This window comes from Pseudoliparis swirei, chromosome 15 (assembly GCF_029220125.1).
Source record: "Pseudoliparis swirei isolate HS2019 ecotype Mariana Trench chromosome 15, NWPU_hadal_v1, whole genome shotgun sequence".
Classification (NCBI taxonomy): Eukaryota; Metazoa; Chordata; class Actinopteri; order Perciformes; family Liparidae; genus Pseudoliparis; species Pseudoliparis swirei.
In genome coordinates this window covers 865,389-875,388 of record NC_079402.1, presented here as the reverse complement: position 1 = coordinate 875,388, position 10,000 = coordinate 865,389, and the positions used below count along the sequence as shown (strand labels likewise).

Here is a 10,000-nt window from a genome sequence, read left to right as displayed (position 1 = left end):
GTCTCAGCCTCTGGTTCAACAACGGGGATAAGAAGATGAGCCTGATGCCCGTTGAGCTCACATCCTCACGTTGACCTGCTCCCTGCTGGACGTGACGTGTCCTCGTGTTTCATCCTGAGTAGACAGTGAAGACGAGGATCCAGGACTCTTCTCTGTGACGAGGTTTCCTCGTCGATGAAGAGGCAGGCCGCTCCGGAGAGGCCGAGCCGCTCTGTCTGGACCGTCTGAGGATGATGAATTTCAGCTGAAATACCGAAGTCAGTGACACGCGCGGCGTGACGGAGTCTGAGGCCTTATTTGGGAATATTTATTCCTGAAACAGGCAAACAGAGCAGGATGTGCCGCGCTGCACGGAGCCGGGTCACACGGAACCGGCTGGAACGGGTCAGCTCCACGGCGTTGGAACGCTGCGATTGAGATGTCAGGACTCAGGACACGCTGAGAGTCAGAGGGTCGGACACTGAAGCTCACCGGCTGAAGCTCACCGGCTGAAGCTCACCGGCTGAAGCTCACCGGCTGAAACTCACCGGCTGAAACTCACCGGCTGAACTCTTGGCGGTTGTTTTAACATTCCGGTGGACCGGCGTGGCCAGAGGCTCCGAACGGAGCGCTCCAGACACGTCTCGCTGTCTGTAACCTTTGACCTCACGTCATCCTGGTGACACAGTCAGGACCCGGATGCTAGAGCCTCGGCATTTACCACTGCTGATAATCATCAAGACAACGCAATCAAACTTGTGGCAGCAGAGCGATGGATCATAACACTCACGGGTCGTATCGAAGGTCGTATCGAAGGTCGTATCAAAGGTCGTATCGAAGGTCGTATCGAAGGTCGTATCACAGAACAAAGGTAGCTGATATAACTTTTAGATATCGCGTTTTCTTTCTTCAGAAGAACATCAAAATGAAATGATGAGACATGAGGATTGCATTTTGACTGATGAGTCTCTGTAGTTTTCCTGATGCATCTGACGGTTTGTAAACGGCTCATAATTCATCTCTAATATCTCTTCATCTTGTTGTGAATTTCTCACCAACAGTTTGCAGGATTAGAAGAGAACACAGCAGGGCAGCGTTGTTATTGACTTCAGCCAGGACCATTTGACTGATGACGTCATCATGTCGGTGAACGTGCCCCTGAGCCGGTTGGTTGTTTACAGCAGGAAGCTGCAGAACTCACAACTCTGAGCTTTGGCTCGTTTACGTCGGCATGAAGCTCCTCCTCCTCGTCCAGACACGGACCCCACGGCGGGCCGGAGGGGAGAGATGCTTCAAGGCCCAGGTTCAGAGGCTCCTCCCAGAACAATAGACCCAGAGGCTCCTCCCAGAACAATAGACCCCTGATAAAGCTGAGCGTGACTCGCAGCATGGAGATAGCTCATGTTTAGCCTAGCTTAGCACAGACAGGGGACGTCTGCAGCGTGACCCCAGTGACCCCTGAGCTCATTGTTCTGAACTTGGTGGACTGTAGTCATCGTGGTGTGTGTGTGTGTGTGTGTGTGTGTGTGTTTCTCTGTTGCTGGTCTGGATGATGGCCGTCGCCATGTTGTTGTTTTCATAACCAATGATCGAGGTTACCAGATTTGAAATGAGTCGTGACGTAGAGACATTTATACTTATTTGTGGCCGCAACCTTTCAATCACCTGTAGCCCCGCCCCTAAAGCGTCTCTAAATGACCATAAAGTAAACATGATGACGTCATGCTGTATAGAAGAAGACTTGAAACTAGAGACTGAGACATAAACTCATGTTTACAATGTTTACTGAGGGAAGTAGAGTCACTATATAGACTTCTATACAACCAGAGGAGTCGCCCCCTGGTGGTCAGGAGAGAGAATATAAAGACTCTTCAGCATTGAGGGCGTGGCCTGGTCTCTTCCTGACTGCATCAGGACTCAGGAGATAACTTCATAACGTGATGCCAGTGAACCGGTGTTTACAGGTGTTGGTGGAGGAGGGCGTGTTTACAGGTGTTGGTGGAGGAGGGCTTGTTTACAGGTGTTGGTGGAGGAGGGCGTGTTTACAGGTGTTGGTGGAGGAGGGCTTGTTTACAGGTGTTGGTGGAGGAGGGCGTGTTTACAGGTGTTGGTGGAGGAGGGCGTGTTTACAGGTGTTGGTGGAGGAGGGCGTGTTTACAGGTGTTGGTGTTGTTGTGCAGGTGGAGGAGGGCGTGTTTACAGGTGTTGGTGTTGTTGTGCAGGTGGAGGAGGGCGTGTTTACAGGTGTTGGTGTTGTTGTGCAGGTGGAGGAGGGCTTGTTTACAGGTGTTGGTGGAGGAGGGCTTGTTTACAGGTGTTGGTGGAGGAGGGCGTGTTTACAGGTGTTGGTGTTGTCGTGCAGGTGGAGGAGGGCGTGTTTACAGGTGTTGGTGTTGTCGTGCAGGTGGAGGAGGGCGTGTTTACAGGTGTTGGTGGAGGAGGGCTTGTTTACAGGTGTTGGTGGAGGAGGGCGTGTTTACAGGTGTTGGTGGAGGAGGGCGTGTTTACAGGTGTTGGTGTTGTCGTGCAGGTGGAGGAGGGCGTGTTTACAGGTGTTGGTGTTGTCGTGCAGGTGGAGGAGGGCGTGTTTACAGGTGTTGGTGTTGTTGTGCAGGTGGAGGAGGGCGTGTTTACAGGTGTTGGTGTTGTTGTGCAGGTGGAGGAGGGCGTGTTTACAGGTGTTGGTGGAGGAGGGCGTGTTTACAGGTGTTGGTGGAGGAGGGCGTGTTTACAGGTGTTGGTGGAGGAGGCGTGTTTACAGGTGTTGGTGGAGGAGGGCGTGTTTACAGGTGTTGGTGGAGGAGGGCGTGTTTACAGGTGTTGGTGGAGGAGGGCTTGTTTACAGGTGTTGGTGGGAGGAGGGCGTGTTTACAGGTGTTGGTGGAGGAGGCGTGTTTACAGGTGTTGGTGGAGGAGGCGTGTTTACAGGTGTTGGTGGAGGAGGCGTGTTTACAGGTGTTGGTGGAGGCGTGTTTACAGGTGTTGGTGGAGGAGGCTTGTTTACAGGTGTTGGTGGAGGAGGCGTGTTTACAGGTGTTGGTGGAGGAGGCGTGTTTACAGGTGTTGGTGGAGGAGGCGTGTTTACAGGTGTTGGTGGAGGAGGCGTGTTTACAGGTGTTGGTGGAGGCGTGTTTACAGGGTGTTGGTGGAGGAGGGCGTGTTTACAGGTGTTGGTGGAGGAGGGCGTGTTTACAGGTGTTGGTGGAGGAGGGCGTGTTTACAGGTGTTGGTGGAGGAGGGCGTGTTTACAGGTGTTGGTGGAGGAGGGCGTGTTTACAGGTGTTGGTGGAGGAGGGCGTGTTTACAGGTGTTGGTGTTGTCGTGCAGGTGGAGGAGGGCGTGTTTACAGGTGTTGGTGGAGGAGGGCGTGTTTACAGGTGTTGGTGGAGGAGGGCGTGTTTACAGGTGTTGGTGTTGTCGTGCAGGTGGAGGAGGGCGTGTTTACAGGTGTTGGTGTTGTCGTGCAGGTGGAGGAGGGCGGGAAGTCGGACCGCTTGGAGCAGCCTCTGCTGGCGGGGGACGAGGTCATCGTGGTCAACGACGTGGACCTGACGGGCTCCAGACAGGAAGCCATCGCGCTGGTCAAAGGGTCGCACAAGACACTGCAGCTCACCGTCCACAGGTACAGAGGAGAGGAGAGGAGAGGAGAGGAGAGGAGAGGAGAGGAGAGGAGAGATGAGCTCAGTGTATCCTAAGCATCCTTAAGGAGAGAGGAGAGGAGCTCAGTGTCTCCTAAGCGTCCATAAGGAGAGAGGAGAGGAGCTCAGTGTCTCCTAAGTGTCCATAAGGAGAGAGGAGAGGAGCTCAGTGTCTCCTAAGCGTCCTTAAGGAGAGAGGAGAGGAGCTCAGTGTATCCTAAGCGTCCTTAAGGAGAGAGGAGAGAGGAGAGGAGCTCAGTGTATCCTAGCGTCCTTAAGGAGAGAGGAGAGGAGCTCAGTGTCTCCTAAGCGTCCTTAAGGAGAGAGGAGAGAGGAGAGGAGCTCAGTGTATCCTAGCATCCTTAAGGAGAGAGGAGAGAGGAGCTCAGTGTCTCCTAAGTGTCCATAAGGAGAGAGGAGAGGAGCTCAGTGTCTCCTAAGCGTCCTTAAGGAGAGAGTAGAGGAGGTCAGTGTATCCTAAGCGTCCTTAAGGAGAGAGGAGAGGAGCTCAGTGTATCCTAAGCATCCTTAAGGAGAGAGGAGAGAGGAGCTCAGTGTATCCTAAGCGTCCTTAAGGAGAGAGGAGAGGAGCTCAGTGTATCCTAAGCGTCCATAAGGAGAGAGGAGAGGAGCTCAGTGTCTCCTAAGCGTCCTTAAGGAGAGAGGAGAGAGGAGAGGAGCTCAGTGTATCCTAGCGTCCCCAGCAGCCTAGCAGCCCACAGCGCCCCCTGGTGGCGGCCTGGTGTACAGCAGTAGAGCCTCTCTGCTGTAACCCAGCAGGTGTTCTGGTCTCACTGATCGGTGTCAACTTCACAGAACCAGAACATCAGAACCACAAGGACAGTTCCAGAGGTTCCTCCTTCCTTTGTTCCTCCTTCCTTTGTTCCTCTTCCCTTTGTTCCTCTTCCCTTTGTTCCTCTTCCCTTTGTTCCTCCCTCCTTCCTTCAGGGAGCCAGTAATCTATAACTGGTCAGGCTCTACATCCTGGTTCATAGTCCAAATCAGAGCTGGTCAGAGCACACACACACATGAACACACACACACACACACACACATGCACACACACACACATGAACACACACACACACACACACACACATGAACACACACACACACATGAACACACACACACACACACATGAACACACACACACACACACACACACACACATGAACACACACACACACATGAACACACATGAACACACACACACACACATGAACACACACACACACACACATGAACACACACACACACATGAACACACACACACACACACACATGAACACACACATGAACACACACACACACACATGAACACACACACACACACACACACACACACACACTGCAGGACACACACACACACTCACACACACACTGCAGGACACACACACACACAATGCAGGACTTTAGACTTCACACACACACACACTGCAGGACACACACACACACACACACAATGCAGGACTTTAGACTTCACACACACACACTGGTACGGGAACTGCACCGCCCTGGAGCGTAGGGCACTACAGAGGGTGGTGCGGTCGGCACAGTACATCGTTGGAGGTGAGCTTCCCTCCATCCTGGACATATACACCAAGCGGTGCGTGGCCAGGGCCAAACGGATGATGAAAGACAATAACCACCCCGGCCACAAACTGTTCACCCTTCTACCGTCAGGCAGGCGATACCGCAGTATCAAGTGCCGCACAAACAGACTGAGGGACAGCTTCTTCAGTCAGGCCATCAGGCTGCTGAACAAGGACTGAGACCCTCATTAACACTACACACCAGAACATATTCTGTGAATATCTATGGCCATGGTGTATATTTTATTACATTGTTTATATATATATATATATTGTATGTATATACATATATATATATATAGTCTCAAAAAAGTGTATATTTTATTACATTGTTTTATATATATATATTGTCATGATGTATATTCTATTACATTGTTTTATATATATATTGTTAATACTTTCTTCTTTTTTGTGTGTGGATATTGTATAGTTTATTCTCATTCTTATTCTTTTTTTTAGTCTGCTACTGCTGTCGGGTGTTTTGCACATAAGAATTTCACGAACCGATTATACTTGTATAAAAGGGGATGTGACAATAAAAACTTGAAACTTGAAACTTGAAACACACACACACTGCAGGACACACACACACACTGCAGGACAGGTGTGGCAGGAGGTGAAGGCGTGAGAACGACTCCTCCAGGCGTCTGGCTGACCTCAGGTCAGCTTCACTCGGTTCTGCCGGGTCCAGACCGCCGTGGGCGGCGGCCTCACATACCTGAGTCGACCTTTGGACCGAGCGTCCTCAGATCCAACATGTGGTTCTGACGGCTGAAACTGTTGATGATCTTCAACATGAAAAAACAACAAATACCCATGAGCCTCTCTGGTGACGGGGATCCGGGACACACACATGCTTTACAGCTCTGTGATTGGCCGGTTTCAGGTCCACGGCCGCTGCTCCTCTCCTGATGGACGCTCTGTGCAGGAGGAGCAGCTCACGGGCCCTGAAGCTGCTTATCGTCTCCAAACGCGCGTGTGTGTGTGTGCGTGTGTGTAGGTGTGTGTGTGTGTGCGTGCGCGCGTGTGTGTGTGCGTGTGTGTGTGTGCGTGCGTGTGTGTAGGTGTGTGTGTGCGTGTAGGTGTGTGTGTGCGTGTAGGTGTGTGTGTGTGCGTGTAGGTGTGTGTGTGCGTGTAGGTGTGTGTGTGTAGGTGTGTGTGTGCGTGTAGGTGTGTGTGCGTGTGTGTGTGTGTGTGTGTGTGTGTGTGAGGTGTTCACTGCTCCATCCTCGGTGTTGGAAATACAAAAGCTGACACCCATCAGACGCTCGCAACGCCTCTCTCTCTCTCTCTCTCTCTTTCGCTCTCTCTCTCTTTCTCTTTCTCTCTCTCTCTCTCTCTCTCTCTCTCTCTCCTCTGTACCTGCCATCTTCCTTCTAATTGGTGCGTTCAGGTGAGATTGGCTAAGAATAGTCAGACACACACAGAGAGAGAGAGAGAGAGAGAGAGAGGGAGAGGGAGAGAGAGAGAAAGAGAGAGGGAGGGAGACAGAGAGAGAGAGAGAGAGAGAGACGGGGCATTCAAGAACTCATGAGCTGAAAACAACCGGAGTTCTTTCTGAGGAGCTGCCAGTCAGAGCTGTAAGTGTGTGTCTGTGTGTGTGTCTGTGTGTCTGTGTGTGTCTGTGTGTGTGTGTGTCTGTGTGTGTGTGTGTCTGTGTCTGTGTGTGTGTCTGTGTGTGTGTCTGTGTGTCTGTGTCTGTGTGTGTCTGTGTGTCTGTGTGTGTTTTAGTTGTCACATTCCATTCTTCAGGTGAGTGTTTCCTTCCTCACGTGTTCTAAAGTGTATTTTATTATTTGAGGTTTGTCTTCAGTTCTCCCGTCTCACCACTAGGGGTTCACCTGCTGTGTTGATGCAGTGAAGAGACCATCGTACTTCACTTCATGAATACAAACACTGAGCTGAGCTGTTGTTCTCAATCATATATATATATATTTATATATATATATATATTTATATATATAATTATATATAGATATAATTAAATTGATGTATTTTTATATATATATAATTAGATATATATTTAATTATATATATAATTAAATAGATATATTTTTTATATATCTATACATATAATTAAATATATAATTATATCTAATTATTATTATTAGAATATATTATGTATGTATATATATATCAATTTAATTATATATAATTATATGTATATATAATTAGATATATAATTAAATTGATATATTGTTATATATAAATATATACATAATTATAATTACATATTTATATATAATTAAAATATATATAATTACAAAAATATTAGAAACATGCTGAATATATAGATTACACTGTTTTTAGGGGTCAGAGGGTTAGGTTCAGAGGGTTAGGGGTCAGAGGGTTAGGGTCAGGGGTCACAGGATTAAGACACAAAAGAGCCTCAGCTGGTGTGGAATGTCTCGCGTGGTGAACACCAGCTGAACCTCCTTCAGACACCCAACCCAACCCAAACATCCCGTTGACCTCGAGGCGAGAACCGGAACAACCAACATGTGACTGAATGTCTCGGTCGTCCCCGTGAGGTCGTGACCCTGAACCTGGAGTGTGTTTGAACTTCGGCCAGGCTAGCCGGTCTTTATGCTAAGCTAGGCTAACCGCGCGCTGGCTCTCCGATGGCGTGAGGCTGTTCCGTGAGAGGTGCTCTGGTCTCTCGTGGGCCCGGGTCCTGGTGGTGGGCCCGGGTCCTGGTGGTGGGTCCGGGTCCTGGTGGTGGGCCCGGGTCCTGGTGGTGGGCCCGGGTCCTGGTTGTGGGCCCGGGTCCTGGTGGTGGGCCCGGGTCCTGGTGGTGGGTCCGGGTCCTGGTGGTGGGCCCGGGTCCTGGTGGTGAGCCCGGCCCGGTCTGAGCTCTGTGGTGGACTCCTTTCCTCGGCGCCTTGCAGCTGCCGTGTTCCGGCGCTCGGTTCTGTCCCCGGTGAGCAGCCGGCGCTCCGGTGTCTCGTTTCACACCGAGAGGTTTTGTTCTCCAGAGACACAAGAAGAAGAAACTCCAGCCTCCCGGCTTCCTGCGGGCCCCTGAGTCTATACAAGCTCCTCCCTCTCCATCACCAACGACCAGCTCGCGGCTCTGAGCTTAGCTTGTTCTCCATCTTAGCATGTTAGCATGCTAAGGTTAGCTAATTAGCACTCAACACAAACTGTGGCGACGGCTTTGGTGAGTGTCCTGGTTTCTGCAGGTGTTTCAGACAAAGACACATCTGGACCTGCCGGTCTGATACTTGTTGAGATTTTTCATCTTGGACCAAAAGCTGTGAACCAATCAAGAGGCCGCTAGCGTCGCTACAGCGCTGCTAGCATCTGCTCCACAGGGGGGGGTGGAGCCGGCTGACAGCAGCATGCTGGAGGGGTGTGTCCTCCATCGTGTGGAGGTGTGTCTTCAGGCTGCAGGTCCTGTCCTCCAGGGGGCCGAGCTCCGCCCACATTGACCAGGCTGCCGTCGGTATTGTGTTGTTGTCTCTTAGGATTTGCATGAGCTTTGTTTGGTTTTGTTTGTGTGACTCAGAATGCAAAGCTGAGCCGTCCCACCCGCCCGGGGTCTGGATCCTCACCGCCCGGGGTCTGGATCCTCACCGCCCGGGGTCTGGATCCTCACCGCCCGGGGTCTGGATCCTCACCCGCCCGGGGTCTGGATCCCCACCGCCGGGGTCTGGATCCCCACCGCCCGGGGTCTGGATCCTCACCCGCCCGGGGTCTGGATCCCCACCGCCCGGGGTCTGGATCCTCACCGCCCGGGGTCTGGATCCTCACCCGCCCGGGGTCTGGATCCCCACCGCCCGGGGTCTGGATCCCCACCGCCCGAGGTCTGGATCCCCACCGCCCGGGGTCTGGATCCTCACCCGCCCGGGGTCTGGATCCTCACCCGCCCGGGGTCTGGATCCTCACCGCCCGGGGTCTGGATCCCCACCGCCCGGGGTCTGGATCCTCACCCGCCCGGGGTCTGGATCCTCACCCGCCCGGGGTCTGGATCCCCACCGCCCGAGGTCTGGATCCCCACCGCCCGGGGTCTGAATCCTCACCCGCCCGAGGTCTGGATCCCCACCGCCCGAGGTCTGGATGCCCACCCGCCCGGGGTCTGGATCCCCACCGCCCGAGGTCTGGATCCCCACCGCCCGAGGTCTGGATGCCCACCCGCCCGGGGTCTGGATCCCCACCGCCCGAGGTCTGGATCCCCACCCGCCTGGAGTCTGGATCCCCACCCGCCCGGGGTCTGGATCCCCACCGCCCGGGGTCTGGATCCCCACCCGCCCGAGGTCTGGATCCCCGCCGTCCAGCCTCTGTGACGTTGTGACCTCTGACCTCTGTAGTAGATAACTTACAACCGGTCTTCAGATAGTACTTTATGGAGACCTGATGACATCACTGATGGGTTACAGTGACTGATGACATCAGTCAACACGCTGAAACTCTGAGACCATATTCTGTCAATTGAACATCGTCTTGTATCAGGTTTTAATCCACAGTGTCTGGAGGTGTTCCTCTCTCTCTCTTTCTTTCTCTCCTCTCTTCTCTCTCTCTCTCTTGTCTCCATTCATTTCCAGTGACTCTCGATCTTTGTTCCTGTTTGATGTAATCGAGCTTAATGAATGTTTGAGTTTCTCTGCTGTAAAAAATAGAAAAATAAGTCATTAAGGGCTGAAAACCGTATCCCATGGCAACCGCTCCTTGTGTGTGTGTGTGTGTGTGTGTGTGATTGTGTGTGTGTGTGTGTGTGTCTACAACTTTGTGGGGACCCATGATGCGTTCACACGGTGTCTTTGTAGGGACTCGTCCACCCTGTCTCTGGG

General features: G+C 52.1%; 1 protein-coding gene across 4 annotated transcripts in view; it reads left to right on the top strand.

Annotated features, from left to right (window-relative positions):
- The window catches only part of shroom3 (shroom family member 3), a 55,006-nt gene that overhangs the window by 2,782 nt on the left and 42,224 nt on the right, over positions 1-10,000 (top strand). For 2 of the 4 annotated variants that reach the window (XM_056432025.1, XM_056432024.1), the window contains exon 2: positions 3,447-3,601. The exons of the other annotated variants lie outside the window; for them this stretch is intronic. In XM_056432025.1, coding sequence (XP_056288000.1) covers positions 3,447-3,601 — 155 coding nt within the window. The remainder of the gene's footprint in view (positions 1-3,446; positions 3,602-10,000) is intronic. 4 annotated transcript variants of the gene reach the window in all.